Source organism: Heliangelus exortis, chromosome 14, assembly GCF_036169615.1.
Source record: "Heliangelus exortis chromosome 14, bHelExo1.hap1, whole genome shotgun sequence".
NCBI lineage: Eukaryota > Metazoa > Chordata > Aves > Apodiformes > Trochilidae > Heliangelus > Heliangelus exortis.
In genome coordinates, this window is record NC_092435.1 from 13,863,792 (window position 1) to 13,887,996 (window position 24,205).

At 39.6% G+C, this 24,205-nt stretch overlaps 1 protein-coding gene across 2 annotated transcripts in view; it reads right to left on the reverse strand.

Annotated features, from left to right (window-relative positions):
• TENM1 (teneurin transmembrane protein 1) overlaps positions 1-24,205 on the reverse strand; it is a 453,479-nt gene that overhangs the window by 127,658 nt on the left and 301,616 nt on the right. For both annotated transcript variants that reach the window (XM_071757633.1, XM_071757632.1), the window contains 2 exons: positions 12,873-13,111; positions 1,082-1,234 (listed from right to left, as the gene is read on the reverse strand). In XM_071757633.1, coding sequence (XP_071613734.1) covers positions 1,082-1,234; positions 12,873-13,111 — 392 coding nt within the window. The remainder of the gene's footprint in view (positions 1-1,081; positions 1,235-12,872; positions 13,112-24,205) is intronic.

The window sequence follows — 24,205 nt, forward strand, 5'->3', positions numbered from 1 at the left end:
GGAGGGACTGGAACAACAACAACATCCTCCCTTGCCTTACATGTTCAGTCAAATAACTCACCTGGTCTACACAAAATCACTTCACAAAATCTGCTCTAAAATTTGAAAGAACTGGAAATCTGTTGCAGGAGATTTGGTAAAGTTTTAGCTTCCCCCTAAAAACTGGAAAGATTGGGGTTCATATTCTACTCTCATTCACTTTTCTTTGATCCAGTCTGATTTATCCAAGTATCAGGAAAAGAAATGGGAGGGTCATCTGCTTCTTACAGCCAGAAAGCATCACCACAGTGGTCAATGGGAAGCACAGGTCAGAGCTTACAGTGAGTAAGAATGGAGCAGTGGATCTAACAACATTAAATGATGGGACTTGAGTGAAAGGAATTGCACATCTCAGAGTCAATGCTGCATTGGTTTTCACTCCTGCCTGCACAGTCCTCTCCTTTCCTACACCAACTCTGACACTTCTCTGCCCCTTCAAAAGAGCTGGTTCAGCACTTACATGGCAGAAGACTGTCCCCTTTTTAACAAAAAATGTCTTTTGTTAATGAAGCCACTTTCTGATGCAGTAGTGCCCTGATGTGTCTTGGGAGACACGAGACAGTCCCTGCAGTGGGACTGGGGACACAAGGAGCTGCACAGGGACAGACAGGGCTGTCCCCCAGAAGCTGGGAGCTTCATGGCTGGCTCAGATTTTTTGCAAAACCTCAGAAGATTCCTGTGCTGATTCCCCAGGACTGATTCAGCCAGACTGCCTGCAAGACAGGCACAGCAACGAGCCCTTTGCCCAAATGGGAACAAGGTGGATATGGTCTCACCTCCCCTGTCTCAAGCCAGAAGACAAAACCCCTAATCTCCTTTCTCTCACAAAAGAAGAGATACTGTTTTGATACTGAACATGACCTTCCTAATGGCTTGGGTTGGGTGCTAATTTCAGAGAGAGTTCTGCTAAAGCAGACTGAGTGGGGGCTTTTCCTTCCTCCTTTAAAATAAGACAGAACCTGAACCCAAAATACAGTCAAACTAACAAATATAGAGTATTACTTGTTTAAATGTTTGCAATGTCTCTCTTATTCACACATACCTTTTTTCTCTGTTTTGTCAGAAACTTTTCCTCCAATTGGTGAGTAAGTGGTATCCATGGATTCTGCTCCCTTATTTCCTTTGCTAACTCCATTCTCATACAGCTGCCCTTCAACAGGCTGGAGTTGCCAGGTTAAACCAAACAAGTGTACTGCTGCAAAAAAATGAAGACCAATTAATTGAGAGCTAAGCTGCAGCACCTTCAGCCAGGCTAAGAAAGAATGCTCTGACCCAGTTTCTGCATAGTCAGGTATTACTTCGTTCTGTTAGTAATAAAACAGAATTTCAAGGAGTCTAATGAGCAATTTACTATTTTACATTAAAACTCAATGTTTAATTAGTTTCCACACTTTCTTTTGGAGCTCAGCCAGGTCAGAGTGATGAATTCTTACGGCAATTAATGGAAACATTTGCAATTAAAAGGATAACAGTTGAATTAATTTAATATTGTGTGACAGATTCTAATGCTACATCAATCTTGTCCCTCAACTTTCAACTATCAAATAGCTCAGTTTGTTGACTGAAGCACTGGCACCACGTAAAACTCCTCATCCTTTCAAACCACTTCTCATTGAAACTGTACCCATTCCCAAACCTTTTAGTTTAGGTCAAACATTAGTCAAACACTGACTCCATAAAAAAACTGGCTCTAGACCTAAAGCATATGCAATTATTCAACACTACATATTAAAAGAAATATGGTTATTTATGTATGCACTGGGAAATCTACTGAATTAACCCTTTTATGAAATTATAAACTATTACCACGTGACTACCTACTCCACTTGAGCAGTCATTCACTTTTTCTGCTTTCTTATCTGTTCTTTCTGATCTGAGGCATCGAAGGATGGTACAAGAAAGACAGCAACAGAGGATCTTATTTTAGGCATAATATGATAGCACTACAGTCATTCTAGACAATTACCTAGGTCTTACTGAACAGGGAGAAGTTCTTCCAAGGGAGAGGCTGCCTTAGTATTGAGTAACTCAGCAGGGAGGAGCAATGACCCACTAAAATATGGATTGAGGATACCCCCCACAGAGGAGCTGAAATTGTCACATGTAGAACAAAACCTGAGTAGAAGGCTCTTTTGTCACACACAACAATTTGCACTGAGCAGGATCTGCCCAGAGTGGGAGCCTAAAAGGCAACACATTGGCTTCTCCTGAATCAGGTGGAAACATCAGAGGGTCTCAGCAGAAAACAGGGTGATCCAGAATGGGTCTCATATTTAGGAAGTACAAGGTTTTCTTTCTCACTTGCACATACTTTAAGGAAAAAAATAATCTCAATACAAACAGGAAACCTAGATTCTATTATCCATTTCTATCCCTTGCATGCTGAAAAGTTAGATTATAAAGCAAAACTCCATGACTTGAATGGGTTCCTGGCCAAAATTACTGCAGGAATGCAAAGCTGCCAATCTACAATCATTAATTTCAGATCTATGCACTCCTGGATCACCCACCCACAACATCTAAATCAAGCAAATGAGAGAGCACTTCTATGGAATTAGTGAGGTGACAATATTTGTGATACATTCATAGGTTTTATATTGGGTTCAGGAGAAGAGAGCCAAAATGACTGAACTTCCAGATCACTGCTTCACCATCAGATCTGGGCTTTGGAGTCGCACCACTGGAGAGGAAATTCTCACTCCCCACAAGAGACATTAGAAACTTAGGCCAGTGTTAGTGGTGAGGTCTCAAACCAGAGACATTCCTGGATTTTTGTACATTTTATGGACTTGAAATCATCAAGAGACCATGCTAATGCTTTGAAAAGGGTCTTGCAAGCAGATCACAGAGATTTAAGCTCCCATCTTTGAGCTTATTAATGCACGACAGATTACTTCTGCCTACAGAGAGTACAAAAAAAAAATCAACATGTCTTGAAATCTCTAGAGCAAGTGGCTCTTGCTTCTGGCCGTTATTAAAGACTTAATAGAAATTAAAAAAAGGAACAAAGTTTGACATGTATGATAACCACAGAACATATTTAATTTACACAGATAATTATATAAGCACTTGAAACAGATCAACACTAAATGCAAACAGTAACTGCACACATCCATAAAGTTGTAGTGGCTATAGAATCACTAATATAACCTAGCAGCTTTCTTATGCTATTTCCACCGTTCCTATTATTAATTTCCTATGACAGCATTTGCATCTTTCCATCTGCTGCAGAGGGTACCTCAAAAAACAAGGACTGAATATCTAAGGCACCTTTTACCTTACGGTATGTCTCCTCCAGCTTATACACACCCTGCATTTTATCATCTATTCACGCCAGTTTGAATTGTTTGCTTGTTTTCTCTTCCTTCAGGCTGGGGAGGTGCTGTTGTTTATATAGTTTGTGCCAAAGCTTGGCAAGCAAAACTGTTTGTGTGTATGTTTGACAGTCAGTTTCCTCCCTGAGAAGCACCAGCTGCATTCTAGAGATGATGGCTTGTCAGCCTTGGACTCCCAGTCCACAGGATGCTGGTAGAACAGCTTCACATTAAATGATATGCATGACCCAGTGTTTGAACAACAAAGCCCTCTGCTGAGAAAATAAGGGCCACTTGAATTAAACCTGATGACTTCTATCACTGCAGAAGCCTGGTCATCTTGGAGTCTTAAAATCATTAGATTAGATATAGTTCTTGAGAAATGACATTCAGATCCAGGTATCACTCTGGTAACTGCCAGACCACATACACCACTAAAGCCATTAATTCCTAGAGCTACCTTTCTCAGAAAGTAGCTGCAGGGAATAATAAATGTTTATTAAGCAGACACTGAGCCTCACCTTGCTTCCTTGTTCTCTGTGATACTTTTCTTTCACCTAGGGTATACATCATTCTAACATCTAAAGCTTGTGTTTCCTACAACATACGTACATCATGTTTCAAGTATACAAATATTTAACCATATAAGATCAAATAAAACTTTCAGATCTCTCTCAAATCTCTTTAGAAATAGGTAGGCATGTACTGAATTGCATTAAAAAGCTCAAAAGAACTATCTTTTGAGTCACTCTTTCTTGGATTTTTCTCATGGATTTCTGACTCTTTCTGTACACAAAGGGGCACAGAAAATGTTGTGGGATTCAACAGTGGGCCACAATGTCATTTCCCACAGCACAAATCCACTTGTAAGATTCTCTGCTGTATTTCCCATGTATAGTGCCCAGGTACAAGACCCTCCTCCACAGGCCAAGCAGAAGGTGACACCATCTACTTCTACTTCACTCTGCCTAACGGAGGACCGAGCTGGGTGAAAAAAATAAGTCTGATGCACTTTGTGATGAAGGTCTCAGCCCTTTCCTCAAAGTTCAGCCTTCCAGATGGATGTTTACCCAGAAAGACCTTGAGTGCAATACTTTTGAGGGCTGGCTGCTGACCAGCAGTTCCAAACCTCACCATTAGGACTAAGGGTGCATTGCTGGATGAGTTCATAACAAAACATAAAACCAGCCTTTGAGGTTTGATGACTACACTGGTATTACAGAAAAAGCAAAAGTTACTTTGGCCCCTGGACTATCTAGCATTCCAGAAAGTATTCTGCACTTTTTTACCCTGTATTTTCCAGGACCTGAAATACTCCAGCTGCTGGTAGGTTGTTTGTTGTCTTAGGTCAGTGCAGTGGTGTTATGGCAGCAGGGGGGCCGCAGAGGTGGCTCCTGTGAGCACCTGCTGGAAGAGCCTCTGCTTCCAATCCCTGCACCATTTCTGCCTAGCAGATCTGGGAAGCTGGATGTGCCTCTGTAAGCAACATATTCAAGCAAGGGAAAACAAAACTGCAAAAATAATAATAATAAAAAAAGACCTGCAGAGCTGAGAATAAGATGAGAGCGATACCGGAGCAGAGACACCAAGGTCAGTGAGGCAGGAGGGGGAGAGCGGAGGTTTCCCTGCAGTGGTGTGAGGGCAGCTGTGCCCTTGCAGCCCATGGGGAACTACAGAGGAGCAGATCCTGAAGGATCATGGTGGGCAGATGTGGAGCTGCTGCTGGGATGTGTCACAGGTGGGTAGATGTGGATCTGCAGCCACAGAGAACCCTGTGCCAGAGGAGGTGACTGTTCCCACAGCAGCCGTGACCCTGCGGGCAGCTGGGGCTGGAGCAGCTCCTGAGGGACTGCACCTGACGGGAGGGACTCGTGTCGGAGGGGTTGATGAAGCTTGTTGAGTTGATGAGTTGTTGAAGTTGATGAGTTTGTGAGGGACCCCATGTTGAAGTGGGGGAACATAGTGAGGAGTCCTCTCCCTGAGGAGGAAGGAGCAGCAGAAACACCATGTGGGGAACAGACCCTGACCCCTGTGCCCTGAGGGGAGGTGGCAGGGAAGCGACCTAGGCCTGGGAAGAGGTGTGAAGGGAAGAAGGGGTGTGGAGGGGAAGGTATCAAGATCTGCTCACGTTTTCTCTTTCTCTTGATTGATAGAATCACAGAATCAGGCAGGTTGGAAAGGAACCTTTGAGATCATTAAGTACAACCCTTGATCCACTACCACTGTGGTTACCAGACCATGGCACTGAGTGCCACATCCAGACCTCCAGGGACAGAGAATCCACCACCTCCCTGGGCAGCCCATTCCAATGCCTCTGCAAAGAATTCCTTTCTAATACCCAACCTAAACCTCCCCTGGCATAGCTTAAGCCCATGGCCTCTTGTCTTACTGAGAGCTGCCTGGGAGCAGAGCCTGACCCCCCCCTGGCTCCAGCCTCCTTTCAGGGAGTTGTAGAGAGTGATGAGGTCTCCCCTGAGCCTCCTCTTCTCCAGGCTGAACACCCCCAGTTCCCTCAGCCCTTCCTCACAGGACTTGTGCTGGATCCCTTCACAGCCTCCTTGCTCTTCTCTGGACCTGCTCCAGCACCTCAATCTCCTTCCTGAACTGAGGGGCCCAGAACTGGACACAGGACTCAAGCTGTGGCCTCACCAGGGCTGAGCACAGGGGCAGAATCCCTTCCCTGGACCTGCTGGCCACGCTGTTCCTAAAAGAATTTAGGAATTCCTAAAGGAATTTGAATTCCTTTAGATTAAATTAAGTTTTTCTCTTCACAAGTTGAGTCTGTCTGGTTTTGCCCATAACTGGGGAAGGAAAACCTTGGCTCCATTAACAGCCTTTGGGTGGATTTCCTCCTCCCTGTCCCACACTGGAGGTCTGGTTGGTACCAGTACTGGGTTTGGTACCTAAACCATGACAGGTGTGCAAGGTCATTGGTGAACTACTAAAAGAAAAAAAAAGGATTATTTTAATAATGGCCAGGCACATGGATATGAACCAACTTGTTAGCAAGTATGCTTCACAACTGCAAAATTCCTACTCTAACTCAGGAGGGGCTGTGGTGAATCACCAGGAGCATCAGCCATAACATCATCTTGGCCAAACTGAACCTCTTGGCTAGAAACTGAGTGCCAACACTCGCTGCTGTAGCAGCTCCACTTCTTTACCTGGCATTTTTAAACTGCTAACTTGATTTCCCTGCTTCCTTGATTCTTTCATGCTATGGCAAAGCTCATCTGAAAAAATATTTCTTTTTTGCTCGCTTGAACCTCTAGTATATTCCCTCCTCTATCATTACACTGATCCTTTGCTTTGTGTTACTTGTGAGTTTTATTCTGCCTCAAGCAGAGTTGTACATTGCTTTTAGCGAGGTGATCTGCAGACAGGACAATATATCTCAAAAATATATCTGAAAGCAAAATTTGACCCTCTTTACCTAATGTTTGGAGATAGGATGGATGCCACCGTACCTATATTTTATTTATATTTTGTTAGATAACCCTGCTTAATTCAAAGTTTCAGCAAAAAAACGGACATCCACTATTTTACAATATGCATTATGGATGTCATTGCAGATGCTAAATTTGGAGAAGTCTGTTGTCAGTGGAGCTGAAGAGACTGGAGGATGCCAGACTGTGGTGAAACTAAGCTGCTTTCTCAGCCACCCCCTGCCCTGGCCAAGCTGCACTGTGGAGCTGCTCAGGGTGATTTTAAATGACCTCTCTCTCAAATACAGAAGATTCTACTCAAGGTATAGAGCTCTTCTTGGCTAATTTATTATGCTTCTTAGGTAAAAAGAAAAAAAAAATTAGGTATAAAACAGATCTCTTGCAGAAAAAAAAGGATAAATTAAAGGCTTGTATCTTCTACCCATCCCATAAATTTCCTTCATGGAACAAAGATGAAAATCTAATGTGGCTTTGTGCTGCCTAAGGGATTTTCTCTATCCGGAGGCACATTTTTGGTTGCTTCACATTACTGCTGTGAGACCAGTGGGCCTTGTTTGGAACCAAAGCTTGGGTCTTTGCCTCTGAAGTAAATGGCCAGATTCCTTAGTTTGTTCAACATTTAAATAAAACAAACTGACACTTTCAGGTAAACTAACTCAGTCCCCGCAGTTCTGCAGTGTACAAGTAAATATTCACAAATGTATAAGGGTTTATTTTTCCAGAACTCTCATTGTAAACTGGATTAACCCACCATCTGCTATGAAGCCAATGATCTAATTTAATTTATTCTTATCTACCTTCTGTGTAAGCACAGCTTGTCAACTCCTGTGCTACACGTTTGGCAGAATATGAATAAGAGCCTTGGCTCCAGTGCAAAACAGACTCTCCGTGGTGAGGAGATGTCAAAAAAGTCCTGGGCAATAAGTACTTATCAACCTGCAAGACAAACTTCAGAGGACAAAACTCCTGCAAATGTGAAGTCTCCCCAAATTGCTGACCTTCACTAAAGGCTTTTGTTTAGCTTTCTCTGTCATTTCCAGTTATTGTACAAAACCTCAGCAGATCACCCTCCTAAAGACTAGACTTTAGGAGAGCTGTACTAGAATGTATATAAGCAGCTGACTATTTTTTCTGCACCTGCTCTGGAAAGTATTTGTTTTCTATAACTGCCAGCAGGTTCCACATAAAAAACTGGATTTCACTGTGGCATGGAGCCATGGGTGCCACGAGCAGGTCCAATTGGATGCTGTAAGGGTGAAGCAATGGGAAAATGATAAATGCAAATAAAGAGTCAGAATCAAAGTTCTGATCCTGACCCACAGAACATGTTCTTTAATTTTGTAATTAAAGTGCTATGTCATTCCACTCTCATAAAATTTAAGAACTTGAGACTGTTACTTTTGATTCCATCTTAAGATTTTTTTTTTCCCCTCTTCAAATACTTAAGTGGTAAGTTAGTTTTAAACATATATGGCCTTTCATGAAATAAGGATTTTTCCATATATTTGTTATAGCCATCTTAACTCTCAAGAATTCTCCTTTTTCTCAAGCATTCTCCTCTTTACACCTAATCTATTTTTTTACCTGATTATAGAATTATGCCCTCCTCTCCTGCAGTCCTCCTACTGGGATGCATAGGCCTGGTTTAACTTTTCATTACTAAGTCAGACATTAGACGTAGCAACAAATAAAACCTAATCTTAGACAACAGTGCAATGTTGTCAGGCTTTCTCCTCAGTGTGCTTAAAGATTTGTGACAATATCAAGTTCATCAGCAAGAGCCAGAGAAAGCAGACACCACAATTTCCAGCTGTGAAACCCTGATGTTCATGTCCCAGTGCAGAGACTCAGGAGGTCAGTAACATTTCACAGAGTTGCAGATCTGAACCACAGCTTTTATGCCTACCTGAAACTTCTAGTAATGATATTCTTCAGTGTAAAATCAGCATATTCTCCCCTTGAGCCTCCTCTGAGTAGTTTCTAGTTCTCAGAGATAAGGCTTTCTATTTTCCCTGCTTTTTTAATATTGTATAAAGGCATGCAGCCACCATTATAAATCTATGAACTGAGATAGATACATCCTTAAAATTTGGTCTGGTCTTTCCTAATGTTAAAACCATCACTCGTCTACTTTGTGCATAGTGTGAGAAATGACAGGGCACAAAGGCAGACAGCAGAGAGGTTTTAATTTCCTCACCCTCTGCATGAATATAATTTAAGACCCAAGACCCATCTCCAGTGCATACTCATAAATAGTGATAATATAATGAAGGACAGGGACAACTTCATATTCATACTTGAGAATTCATTTGGGTATAAAATAGTCATTTTGTAGTCAGGGATGGTTAGAGCTAAGAACATGGGATGCAATTTTCAGAGGGATTGAACATTTGCATCTCCTGCTGAAATCAATAGGAACTGTAGGAGTTCAGCACCTTTGATCAATAGGACCAGTGATTTGCAAGTCCAAACCAGCTGCCAATAAGATGGTGAAGTTTCATGGAAGAAAAATCCTACTTACTAATGGGCTAAAAATAACAGACTAGATGAGCAGCCACATCAAACACTGTGGCGTATTTAAAGAAAATGGTGTGATGCTGAAAAATTACAGAAAAAATACTATATTTCTTATTCTATCTCCTGGTTTTGCCTTGTATATTGTTATCTTTTTGGCCAAATTTCCGTCTTAATTGCTGATGGCTTCTTTGGTTTTTATTTACAATTAGATTAAATTAATAGCCTATTTTATCTCCCATAATAGCCTATTTTATACTCCTCATAGCAAATCACAGCAAATCTTCTGAATCAAACAGATATGTTCTTGTCTTTCATGTGATAATTTGGAATTTATGTTATAGCCATTGGAAATGAGTATGCCCACAGTGTCTGCTAGTCCTCATCTCATCAGAGAAAATTAAAAAAATTAAAAGTGCTATAGAAATTCCAGTTTTCTTCTCCAAACTGTACTTCTGCAAGGTGCCACCTCTCTATCTGAGCCCAGACAGGTGACACAGATCCAGCTCAAACACCTCATACAAGAGAAATTCACTTCAACACAGCCAGGGATGTACCCACTTCTGTTTTACAATCAAAAATTGAAAAAGGTCAAGGTAACTGGATTTCAATAATTTTTTCACAAGATATGTTTTTTTAATTATTATTTGAGCATTCATTTGCATAAATCTTTAAAACACTCACAAGCTGATGAGGCCTCCAGACACACAGACTGCTAGCAGGCAGATCTTGCCCAGTTCATGTTGCTGTCTGAAGAGCAAATAACTTGTTTTACCTCATCAGCCTTTCACTCCAACAGAAATTTCCTCCTTCCCACAGCCCTGGCCAGGCTCTGGGGAGCACCTGGTGACACTGCTGCAGCCCAGAATGGAGTGATGACAACCACTGATGTCACCTCCCCAGGGGAGTCCCAGTTTTTCACCTGCCTTACTCCCCCCTTGGCACTCAAAATCAAGCAACTGCACCTCAGACTGCCACAAATACATTACAGTTCTCAGCATATATGAAAGTACAGAAGAAAAATAAAAGCATTTCTGCCTTCATTCCTCAGAAAATAATTCAACGTATTCCCAGTGTGGAGACCAAACATCCATTTTGTGAAATGAAGGTTTTTTTGAGTAACCACTCTGATTTTAGAACCTATTCACAGAAATTACTCTTGTCAAAGGAAAAATATGTGTTTTATTTGATAAGGCTGATCCCAGGTTAAGTTTGATCCTGAAACTGAGTTTTGTTTTGCAATTTTGGCCCAAGGCTGCAGTCACTGCTCAGGCTTAACACCCTCTGGCTTAAAGGAAACTTTGAAGGAGTGAAGACTGATGGACCTGAATCATGGTGAGCAAAGAGAAAATACTTGGGGGGATTGAATTTTAACTTCAGACTGTTACAGCAAGTCTTGATTTTGTATATTCCACTTCTCTTATTTAAAATATGCACATTAAAACTTTTGATGTAAAAAGATATGAAAATATGAAACCCTGTAGGGCAAGTGAACTTTGGAAATAGTTTATAAGCTACTATTCATATCTAACTAAATGGAAAGAACCACAGTACCTGGCTCATAAGAAGAGAAAATGAACTTATTTAAATATTTAATCAACCAGAAATGAGCAGCATGAATATTAATTTGGAAGGAACTAACTAATACTACCTGAATCTTCAGGAAAGCTTCTGCAGCTGAAAAATTTCTGGGGCAAAAAAGAGCAAATAATACCATCCTGGAAAAAATGTCCGAATTACAATTGCTGGTTCAGAGATTTATATTTTGCTGTGGAAAACATAACTAAAAATACTAATAATAATTTATAAAGTGCAAAGACACCTTCATTTTACTTAGTTCTGACCAACTCAAGAAAACACCTAACACCTTTATGTTACCAGGTTAAGAGAAACACAGGCAGGTCTACCAGAAATCCAGGTAGAGCTCTTAAATTCCTAGTGACACAGAGCAGTCTCAAACTTCTCAGGCTGATGGCATGCAGCAGTTTATCTCTAAAAAGTTAAAAAAAAAATTCAGTGGCAGGCTGAAATATATGCTGGGAAGCAACAGACTGTTTCATCCACAAAAAATCAAAATGGCTGGGGTGGGATAAATATGTAGCAAACAGATGAGGCTGCAAAAATTATACAGCCAGTCCTAACTGAGGGCATATGTTCACCAGCTGTTACTTAAATTTGCAATTAATGTAGCTTACTAGATCCTCAGGTGCTTTCAAATAATCATACACCAGAAATGATGAAATCTGCTTTCCCATCTGCATTAGATGGGGATGCTAGAAAAAAATCCCTCCTGATGAGCATCTGACTGACAGCAACCAGAACTTTGTCACTATGGGACCAAAAAAAAAAAAAAAAAGCAAACCAAAAAAACAAGTAGAAAAACAAAAAGTGACTGAAATTGAAATAATTTTCACCATAAAGACATTTGCTCAGAGAATACAGAAACTCAGGAGCCACTTATTGGTTTGGAGGTACCTCTACTTGCACCTGTACAAGTATTTCCAAGTATAAACCACTCTTCCAGACAAACCCAGTTATTCCCATTCAGGCTACAAAATGCTGGGGATACTCTGGCTCCTGCCCCCCTGCAACTGGCAACAGAACCAACAAACCAAAAGTGAATGTGATAAAGTGCATCACAGAAGTGAAAATGAATTATTTGCCCTATGTTTACAGAAGGCACAGTCTAATTCTAAGATTCTACATCATAAATGTTCTGTAATCTTTTCACTCCAGATTGAAAAGCCAATGCAGCTGTTAATGTTCAGCCAAAATGCCATCTCATAAATCACAAGGACCTGCCCTCCCATGTATGACTCACAATGACTCCAAATTCACCTCCAAGATATGTATTTTCCCCCCAAAAAGGCATTTCTAGATGCTCTAATAAATTCTCACAATCTTCCATAACAACAAAATTGCAAAGAACTTACAAAGATGAGTTGGAAATTAAGTAACTGCACTTTAGACTATGTAGCATTTTTCTGAAACTCAAATTTAATAAAGAGACAGCAAAATATATCTCAAAATATATCTCAGAAAGTGTGGTTTAAAATACATTTTTAGAGCTAGCTGTCATTCTACCCAATGATATAAGAATTAACAGGAAAAAAAAAAAAAAAGATTTAAATTGTTATCAGACTGAAGAATGAGACAGAGCCAGCAAGGCAAAACACGATTAAGAATTATCAGTCTTTTCCAAATAATTCTTTAAGAGCAACAATGTTGTAAAGGCTTAATATGATAATCAAATGTTTAATTTAAGAAAAACATCACAGCAATTAAAATCAGTAGGAGTCCTCTGCTAGTATAAACATGTCATCTTCAATAATATTTCTTTCTCTATTAGGCAGTATCAAGGTTAACAGAGTAGAAAGTTAATGAGAACGCCGTGTCCTATTCAACCTCTGCCCAACCTAGCATTTTGCTTGCTAGAATTTATAAAGCAGCTAACAGCATGATTAGTAAAACACGGATTAGTGTAAAAGGCAGCAAGACAGCAGAGCAGAAATGGTGAGGAAAAGTTGAGCAGAGAAAAGAAAAGAAAAGAGAGGCTTACCAATAACATAGGTTAGCAACAGCGCCAGGGTGACGGTGATGGCTGTGGCACTGAGAGCAGTGCACTTCCAGTTGCAACACCTGTAAGGTTTGTGAAAAGTGAAGGTGGGTCTAGAAAAGGTGCTTCTAGGGAGAGGCCTAGGAGGTGGAGAGTAAACAGTATTGGATGTTAAAGGATAGTTCTGACTGGCTGCGCTGAAGATAGCTGAAGACCCAGATCCGTGTTTAAATAGGAAATGCCTGGGAAAAGAAGACAAAAGAACCATGTTGTAAAAACCACCTTGTGATTCCAGAAGTGCAAGGAACTATGTCAGCACTGTTTGATGAACACTGCACATACCCACAGAAAATATCAAAGACAGGGAAATGTGTATTTGAATACTCTCTGTACTAAAAGTTTTTCAACACGCCGCAAGACTTCCAGCAATTTTTAGTGCAACAGTATCATGTAAATGAATTCTAAACTATCCTCCCAGTGGTTCAAAATAATGCTGAGGAAAGGTTATTTCTCAGTACAGCACTTGGGGGTCCTCCAAGAGGAGCAGCCCCCATGTGCCTTGTCACACAGGAATGCCTGAGGCACGGGAATTATTGCCAGCAGCACCCCTTCCATCCACAAACACACCACTGGCTTTGTCTCACCAGAAGCACAAAAAAAAGTACCACTCTGAATATTAATTTTTAGTAGGGATTCTCTACAGAACATATGAAATAGCAAAAAAAAAAAAGAAAGAAAAAAAGGAAAAAAAAAAAGCCAAAAAAAAAAAAGCCTATATATGAAAAGAGAAAGGTGACTACCTAGCAGAAATTCTCTAGGGTGAGCACAATTTCTTCAGGATTCTTAATTGAGCTATTTTGAGACTTTGAGAGCAGTTTTTCTTCAAATGATTTTGCCTATTGTGGTGATTCTCAAACATCCTACGAACGAATTCATTTGGAGACCTATTTCAGCATACTTTGGAGGACTGATTGCTTTCAAGAAAAAATAGTAAAGACCTACATTAGCACAAAAAAACAAGAGACAGAAATGTGCCTTGCAGAACAGGCTCTGGTGCAGGAATACAGTAATTCTCTATAGGAAGATGGGTGGTTTCTGGACTGAAGTGCTCTCAAGGAGAATTTGGGAAAGGATACCCATGTTAAACAATAACTTGCTGTGCAACGTGCTCAGAAATTGTCTCAAAAAAGGACACACTGAAGGCTGACCATACCAACCACATCATTTTTTGGAAACAGCAGCTTTGTTTGGACCTTCTTTCCTTTTATCTAAGTGAGCAAGCTTCTTCAGGGGACTCCTTCCTGACTGGCACCCATCTAATCCACACCACACACACCACCCAAAGAGCTTCAGATCTTCTCAGTGCTGTTGTCTCTCCAGCCACCAAGTCTGAGTAGAGAAAGCCAGGGAAGGGGCACTGAGACCACACAGTTTGCAAGAGCAGGGGCTGCCAGCAGAGCACTGATTTATCCTAAATCTCTGCAGCCCTTCTGTTGAATCTCCCAACTTGGGAAGGAATTTCCTAGGGAACAATGTGGAGCTCTCCTGAGCTTGCCAGCTCTTTGCTTTGTGAGCCAGACCCTGATGTGAGGCAACAATGCCCTTGCAGTTTGGGTGATCTGAACTCTGCCTTTTTCCTACAAGCTTCCAGGTCAATCAGAGCATCTGTAACTCTCGTTGCTGGTGGTTCTCACAAACCCCCTGGTCTCTGGTCCTCCATCAGCTGGGAGCTGTGCAAGAGATCTGCAGATCCCCAGTGTCCTGGTTTTGGCCAGGATAAAGGTGATTTTTGGTCTTGTGCTTTTGGTTTCAGCTAAGTCTCTTGTAAGTAGTTGCACTTGCTGAAATTAACAGCAAGTTTCTCAGTCAGTGTCTGCTGCTGGGACTGATAACACTTGATGTTTATAGTTACAGCCAGAGCCTGGTGTGCAGAGCCAAGAGCACTGCTCAGCTCTGAGGAACATTTTGCCCTCCAGAAGGAATAAAGAGGTCCCACCTGCAGCCCTCCTTTGGGGAGTAATGGACAAGATAGATGCCAGAATTGACCAGAGTATTCCATCCCATACACCTCATCCTCAGTATAAATTTGAGGGATCACAAGGGTCAAACCCCTTCCTGCTTCCCCTTCTTCTCCTGCCCCTGTTTGCTTGGGCATCCTGGGAGGATTCCATCCCTTCCTCTGCCTGTGCTCCTAATCCATCCCAGCCTCAATCTGTGTGTTCCTGCCTCCAGCTCCCAACTGCTGCTGACCCCAGGATTCCAGCCTGGACTTTCCCAGGGCTGCCCTGCAGCCTCTGTGGTGATGTGAGAGTTATTGAGGGAAAGGGGGAGGAACGTGGTATCAATTCTCCTGTATATTTGTATAGATTTAGTATTTTTTCCTATTTATCATCACTGTTTCATTAAAACTGGGTAGTTTAGTTTCCAACCCACCAGTCTCTCTCCCTTATTCTCTCTCCTTTTTTTTTATCAGGGAGGGGAGAGGGGATTAATAGAGAGCAGCTGTTACTCATTTAATTTCCAGGCCAGTGTTAAACCCTGACACCCAGGCAAGCACTACCACACCTCTTGTGCTGGGGGGGGGGGGGGGTCAAATTGCCCTCAGGTGTTTCTAGGAAAATGGAAGGAGGATCTTGCATTTAGAATCGGGTGGCATTATGATTCCTGCAAGCCAAAAGCCAGGGCCACACCTCACGGCTGAACTGGCCCAAAGTCTTCCCAGTGACAAATGGAACTTCACACCTTCAGCAAGGCACAAGACAAATTTTTTGAGTACACATATGGATCAGTAAATCCATACTGATAAAATGCCTGTGATGGATGCACAGTGGGATGCACACAGGATCAAACACTCAGGAGTATGAAACATGATTACACTGTAACATTTGACTTTAAGAATCTTGTAAATACAGGTTCCTGAAAAGGTAATTGCTAAAATGGTGTAATGAGTACAATATGATACATTTCCACTGTGAGGTTTTAAAAGAAAGCTTTCAGTTCTCAAAATAAAATAAAAAGGTATTACAGAGCAGTTTTATCTTTTAAAGGGCCTTGCATTCAGGCACTTACATAAAAAAGAAAGTAAATGAGACTACCATTTAGCTTGCATTACAAATTAGTGTCTGCATATCAGGAGGCTGCTGACAAACCATGATAATGAGATTTTTGTGTTGCTTATCTTGAGTACTAGTTATTCCTGCTTCATACTTATTACCCAAGTAAATAGCACACAGACAAAAAAACCCCAAAAAAACCCAAAAAACCAAGCGAATCTGACTCTGTACAGCATCCTGGCAATACATTAGACAACATTTTAGTTACCTTTCCCAGGGATTTTCACAGTTGTAGATATGTACATTACATGCAGGGCAATGCTCTGAACATGCTAATGCTACCTCTGTAACTATTTTAGTTCAAAAATTCTGAATCAGGTTGTAGTAAAATAATGAATTCAAATGGAGCAACCTAACCGTCTATAGGCAAACTAAATAAATATATTAAAAGATATAAAAGATTTATAAATATATAAATCTGCTTCCTTCATATCAAGCATGAGAATACAGTTGGTTATTTTGGCTCCAATGCTTCATTGTCACACGTGAAGTCTTCTGCAAGCACACGAAGCCTTAATTTTCAGTCAGCAATTATTAAGATACAAAGTCACTTAGATTGGCAGCAGGAAAGAATGTCACAAAAAAATTCCTTCTGATATTCAACAAAACAATCACCAAATGAACTAAGAAATGTATTCCATACAAGCACATATATAAAATATGTATACATATATATATATACACATATGCACACAAATAAGATATATAAACAGTCAATAGCTCTTTACCTGCTTTACATTTTCAAAGCATAATGACAAACCCCTACTTATTTGATAATGACCTTATTTAATTTTTTTGAAATTAAACCAGATGGCCTGATATTGACAGTATTGATTGTCCTTTATGGTGCCTAGCTCAAAGATATCAGAGGTAAAGGGAAGGAAGTGCTGAACTGAAAGTTATTATTAAGGCTCTAACAGCCTTGCAATCAATAGCCAGGAATAATTTCATTCTCTTGCACAGGGATTTAGGAATGTGGCCTCATAGCCTGATAGTAAAATTCTCGTGTGCAGAGGGATTTCTTTAATAGCAGAAGAGTGCAGAGAAGCTGCCTTCAGCTCACACCCTTTCAGACAGATGACTCTATTAATACAGAGGAAAATTTACATAGCTCTAACTTGTAGTAAAACAGACTTGAGGCAGTGTTACACTAGAACTGAGCTGCCAATGAAATAATGTCAAGAAAAGGTTAAAAATCACAATTGCCCGTGCTTTTCATTTTGGGGAGAGTAAATTGAGAACCCAAAAGCATTTCTATAGAATTTGAAAAGCCACTGGTGGCACTAAGACAAATTTCCAAATCTGGACCAATTTTGTCATAAATGCAGCCAACTCCTCATCATTCTGAGCACACCAGTGTTCCCAAAGGACTTCAGGACATGTTCAACTGTTACTATCAATTCTGCAAAATCAGGCACAAAATAATAAAAATTGTGGTTGGAAAGTTTAGATGTGACTGTAGCCTGGTGTGTGCTTTAATACTTGATCTAGGGGAGGCTTTTTTATTTTTGTAAACTGAGAAGATAGAAATCACAGAACTGATAAGAACAATGGCTAAGTCCACGTGAAGAAGTTAAGAAGTTCTAGATGTTCACAAAAACATCCATAAAGAGGATGATTAAGAGAAAAAGAAGAGAAAATATTAATAATAAAAAAAAAAAAAAAAAAAAAAAAAAAAAAAAAAAAGAAAAAAAGAAAAAAAGAAATACAGGACATAATGTGTAAGGCAATTGTTTGTGAAATAGAAGCCATTTAATATTATTACACTCATAATTCCAATACATAAATATTAAAAGGATCAGGAAGAATTTCATGTTAGAAAAGAGGCAGTTGAGAAACATTTTCTCTTTCTTAAGGTAATCACTGTGTCTGTTTACCCACCTGTCAATTTGTTCCTCTCTACAAACGTCAAACATTTGAATTTTGCATCTTCTCAAGCAAAGTTGACAGGATGAAAAAGCTTCTTCCAGATTCATAAAAACTGGGGGTGGGGACACACCAAGACTCCCAGTCCCACTAAAAACCCAACAAAACCCTCAACAAGCTCCCATTTCTCAACTCAGCGTCTCCAGGCCCCTCTGCCAGCTGAACAGGGTGGCTGACAGACAGCCAGGGCTAAAGCTGCTACCCTGGCAGGAGGGAAAGGAGTTATTGGGGAGTTCAGCTGTCAGAAAACATGAAATTAAACCCCTTAGTCCTGCTGATCCCAGAACAACTTTCTCTGAAGAAGCAGTTTCATGTGGCTCTCTAAGTGCTCTTGTTCAACCTGAAGAGGAACAGTGCAGAGCTCCAAGAGTGCAGTTCATACAAAAATGATGAAATCTCAGCTAGAAGAAGGTTAGGGGTTCATTTCTTTCTTTTCACCCTTCTCTATTAGGATATTTTGTTATGTGTTTTTGGCTTTTTAGTCTTACAAGAGCTACACATGAAGGAGCATCTCAACTGAATTCATGTGGCATTAACTTAACAGGATTACATAAACCAGAGTAACTCCACACAGAATTCCTTAATTAAATTTTAAGAAAAGATTTTTATAGCCCAGTACTGCAGTAATGTCCCTCAATTTTGTCAAGGGCTTGATATCACCTGGGTACATTTCATGCAGTTACCCCGTGCCTAGTGTCTGCAGGCTCAGAAATGTACTTTGGTTTGTACCTTTAGCATGTTTTCCTTCCATTTCCATTTAAAACTAGAGGTTTTAAATGGAAAAAATGATGGAGAAAACGCAGTTTTAAAAGTGAACCACCAGGTGAGGTAGTAGAAACACGTATCTTGCAATACCTTGGCTAAAAATTGGGCCTGCATTTCTCCTGGATAAACCAAGTAGGAAAACCTTTGTACTTGTAGGTGCTTCACATTAAAGAAAGAGTTACACCTCAAGTGTTACAAATTGCTGCAAAGCCCTGTGGTAGGAAAACTAAGCCTTCAGTTTGGTCATCTATATTTTTCAATTTCTTTTCAACTACATTCTGTGACTGTATATAATAAATACAAATATATTTATATCTGTGCCAATTTATAAGTAATTGAGGTAATTAGTTTAGTTATCCAAGGGAATTATTAGGAGACAGTAGCTGAAATGTAAGAAGAATTCTGATTTTTGGCATAACAAGAAAATGTAAAAATGCCAAAAGAGATTTGGAACTGATACATCTGCCCATCTACTTTGGCAAATATCAACCATGAGAAAACCACTGTTATCTGACCTTTCCAAGTCATTTAATATTTTCTGTGATAGTGGGAAGAGGCAGAAAGTCCCACTTTCCTGATTATCTCTGTATCCTTTTCTGTACCCAAAGTGGGAGAGGTAAAAAGAGGTGCACAAGTATGGTCCTCTGTTCATATATCTCACATCTGGTCCTCAGCAAATTATAGAGTATAAAAATGAGACAGCTATTCTAAGGTAAGCATATAGTATAAAAACATGACACCTTCTTGACAACCAAGATACATGCACTAAACCCTCACCTTGAAAACCAACCCAAGAAAACTGTATGTGAAAGGGAGACATGGCTTATATTTATAGATAGAATCTGATCTATGATTTTATCTGCTTTGTTTTATCTTTTGGCATACAAGAACTGTAGGAACAAGAATGCTCATGGATGAAAGAAGAGGGAAATGGCCAGGAAAACTATTTATCTAATTAATTTCATCATTCTATTTTTACATGTATAATTGAAATACACATGAAAGCCCCTAGAGATTTGTCATTGGGAATAGAGCTGCTCTGTTAAAGATTCCTCTTTGAGCTGGACTTGCCTTTTGATTCATTCCCATAGAACTGCTTCCCTTGAATTCACTCATGTTTGTTTTACACAGTGCCTGAGAACTTAGCCCTGTGACCCTGGATGTGAAAGGATGCAAAAAGAATCTGTATCCTTTACTTTTCACTTCAGTACAGAACAACAAGTGACATGATGGTGATTCACTTCTCTGCTGTTGCTGTAGGCAAGCTAAGCCTGTTAACCAGGTGACTAAACTTTCAAGTCTCTGGCAGAAATCTGGGACAACAATTATATGAATATAGGACAGTGCCAAAATCAATCAAGTACAGTTTAGAAAATGGAACAGTTGTTCAACACACCACTGTCTTCTGGTTTCATTGGCTATTTAGTGGGGAAAAAACCCCAAAAACCAAAACAAAATCCAGTGCCATCTCTTCATTAATTCAGTATTTTTCAAAAGTGCTTTTCTGTGGCTTAGGACTTTCCTCTGGCACTTTAAACAACAGCTGACCAAACCTGGTCAATGCACGCAGGTAAAAAAGGAGTAAGGGAAATAATGTTTTGGTCTACTTGTTTTCACCAATATTTTTTTAACTTTTCATCCGGAAAATAAGAACAATAGTTCTTGCAGCAATATTTACATGGATTATATGAAGAATAATATGTAATATTTACTGAGTACTTTGAAACCATGAACTGAGAAAGACAGAGATATCAGTACTGAAATGTTGCTTTTATATTCTCTGGTTGGAAGCCTGGCAGGCAGTAACATCACACATACAGATGTGTTTGTCTTCAAATTGAAAAGATATAATCTTTTGCATATCTCTGACCCTTTATCCTATACACAGGCTCTGTTTCCCAAATCAGCCTGGACTCTCTGAATGAACCTCTGATTATCTTTCTCTCTCAAAATTTATATTCAGTCTGATTCCGGTTTTGTAAATGAAAATTCTTTCATAGAAAATGTTTCATAGAAACAGGCTGCTGGCTTATTGGTGCCCATAAAATAAAAGCATATCTTCTATTTATATCTTTACATACTATTGCATGATTAAAGATAATAAGCACAGAGTATCTGCATCATATTCCTGTTACTATCTTAACCCTGCAAAAATTCCCAGCCCTACACACACACACTATCCCAATGTTCCAAGGAAGGCCACACTGAGCTCTTCCTAAATAAAAAAATACAGTAGAGTACATGCACAATTTAAATTGCCTTACTGTCCTTACTGACTGGATCTCAAATTATCCCAAAAAAGGACACACAAGTGCCATTACTCTTAATGTGAAAATTGTACCTCATTGTACACTGTTTGTACATTGACAAATGTTTATTCTTGTTTCCATAAAAGATTATTTAATTCTCACATTATTAGCCTTAGGGTCATATTTACACCTTTCATTTTAAGTTCATGGTCATGTTTACAGTTTTCACTTTATCTTTTACAATTCAGATGTCTTAAATATTCTTAGGATCTTTTGTTCTATGCAGTGAAAACACATGGGACTTGGACTGAATTTAAAACCCTTCCCATGTGTCTGTTTTTAAGACAGTCAGCCTTTCTGTAGCTTAGATTTCTTCTGTAATTAGTTAGAAAATGACAAAATACAAGTGAAATGTCATCATAGCAAATACTGCTCAACTTGAAGGAAAGATCATAACCAGAGCCCTCCATGAGTGGGGGCATTTAACCCAGGAGCAGGAGCTGTTTGCAAACAAGTTGCTAATGAGCTGCAGAGCCCAAGCAGTAATTGTCTCCTTGGTGGTTTCTGATTATCAGCACCTGAGTCACTCAGAAGCTGTAGAAGCTGTTCTCTTTGCTATGGAAACCTTGAAGTGGGGGGATAAGGCATAAAAGTGTTTTCTCCATCTCTAACACACACAAGATGCTCAGATGAAGAGATGAAGGAGACAGAATGAACCCTCCAAGACCTTTCTCTCTGTGTGTGTATTTGTATATTAATTTTTTTTCTTTAGCTTTTTGTGCTTTTAGTACTACTTCAGCTGAAGTAGAAAGTGAGGAAATACAGATTTCTGTGGTTTGAAAGGCTGCCACTGTACTTTTGAAGTGTGCAAATAATTACAAGCTTGATTAAAAAAGAGCAAGGGAAAAGTATAGTACTGAATAAGAGAGAGTTGCCAAGATCTCCCCTACACTAAAAAGAATTATAGGATATTTTTAGCAAAACAGAAATTCACATGGTCTTATATATGCATCTTAAATAACTCTATAATAAACAAAGAATGAATCCATCTACATGAGGAGCTAAAAAAACTTCTTGAACTCCAAAAGCTTTCAAGTTTTTAAGTGTGTAGAGCCACAAACTCTGAAATACTGCTGAATAGCAACTAAAAATCATAATTGCCCTGAACCCCACACACTACACTTTTTATTCTAGTTCTTGGAAGTTTATATAAATGAATGATAATTGAACTGCAGGTTCATGGTCTGGTACCTCATTGTCCCCTTAGAGGAGCTATTACCATGGTGATAAGATTGCTTAAACTAAGCTGTCTTTTTCCACAGTACTTGGCTCATTGCCAGGGCAGTGAAGGGAGATTTCAGTCCATTCAGCACAGCATTAACCTTACTGCCAGCACTGCTAAATGGGTTACAGGAACTAGAAAGAAATTTGATTTAAAAAAAAAAAAAGGAGGAACAAGCAAATATGTGAAATATTGAAGAGTAAATCAGATCATCAGATCTTAAAAAAAAAAAACCAAAAACCAACAAGCAACCAATCCACCACTTTGAAAAAAAGCAATCCAAAATTAGGTAAGTTTTGATATTCAGACAGAAAAACTAGAAATTCTAATGCCTGGGTAATCTAAATGGAAAAATTTACTCACACGAAGTGTGTCTAATGGTTTATCTGTGAGGGAACTGAAACAGATTTAGGGAAGATCAGAAATAATGTCAGAGAAAAATCCTTGTTTAACATCTAGCTTTTTCTTCTTATTTGGGAATTTTACTGAAGTGGGAAAATAAATAACAAACACCCTGGGGAAAAAAAATCCCAAACCAAATACAAACAAACAAGCAAACAAAAAACCACACACACACAAAAAAGATATGGAAACAAGCAGTGAGTCAACAAACAGGGCATGGAGAAAATGGAAAACTATAATTTGAATTGTCAGGATTTAATATATACTCTACAAAAAGAAGTAAGGTATGTTTGATGAGGCAGTGAGAGATAATGACAATGTATTTCACTGTAAATCTTAAGATTTGAAGTATCAGAGCAAAGTATCTATGAAACCTGAGAAAACAATTATTTTAGTGGAAAGGAAGGGAATAGGCAATAGGTTGCAAGTGCTTTCCTCTGAGGGAAAAGAAAAAAAAAATCAATTTATGTAAGAGCCCAATAACATTATCCTAAAAAAGAGAATCAATGTTTCCAGTGGTTTTATGTGGTGTTAGAGATCCTGGCAGATCTTCTTCTGGCACTGCTTCCAAATTATTTTTCTGTGTGACAATGAAACGACTGCACGTTCATAAGTCATTTTAATAAGTTGTTTTCAAACCTGTGTTTGTGTGCATCCCAACAGAGCCTGGACTTGCATTTAGAGGCTCACTAGAGGCTGCTGAAGGATGCAGCAGAGCCAGATTGCAGCTGGGACACCTCCTGCAGGCACAGCCTTTCTCCAGTTCCTTCATCAGCAGCTATTCTGTGACACGTCCTCTGTGTTTTAAAGATGTTCCTAATTCCTATTTACATTTGGGATGCTTATAATCGGGACTGCCAGAGTTAGAGAGAACTGGCCTTGGCAATGACATTGCTCTAGACTCTATTTTTGGCTTTGCCAAAAGGTTGTGTGAACTTGAACAAGAAATTTCACCTTTCTGAGGCAGTCTCCTCATTAAGCACTTGGGCGAGTGAGCTGGGGCCTGACAAAACTGCTTTGCAGATGAGTCCATGCATACAGCACCTCTAGATGAAGCACAGAATTTCTAATTTGCCCTTTACTATAAAAATAGAACCAAGTTTTACTGTCCAAAAAGCCCTTTAGAACACATATCTCGGTCTATGTCCTTCCTGCAGCCTTGTCCATTCTGTTCTAGGTTTTCAAAGTTTCATTAGGGAGCAGCACATGGCAAGTCACAGGATGTTAAACATTCTCAGAACTACAGAATATTTTTTTTTTTTTACTGAAATATGACACATGATTATCATCATGAGCAGATTCATAAACTTGCTCCATTTCTGACTCTCCAGAATGAACAGGATTTACAGTCACACGATTAGTTTTAGGGAATCTTTGCCTGTCTGAAAATTCTCTAATACTATGTGGCTGGAGATAAACCATGCAAACACATGTGCTGTTTATGGATTAGCAGCAGATACGGCTGGATAGAAAAGCTGATCATGAGAATTCTGATTTTTGGCTAGTTATTACAGGGGGGGATATGTCTAAATCTTCTTTTGGATTGCAAATGTCCCAAATTAAAAAAAAAAAAAAAATCTGCTTAGACATACGAAGTAT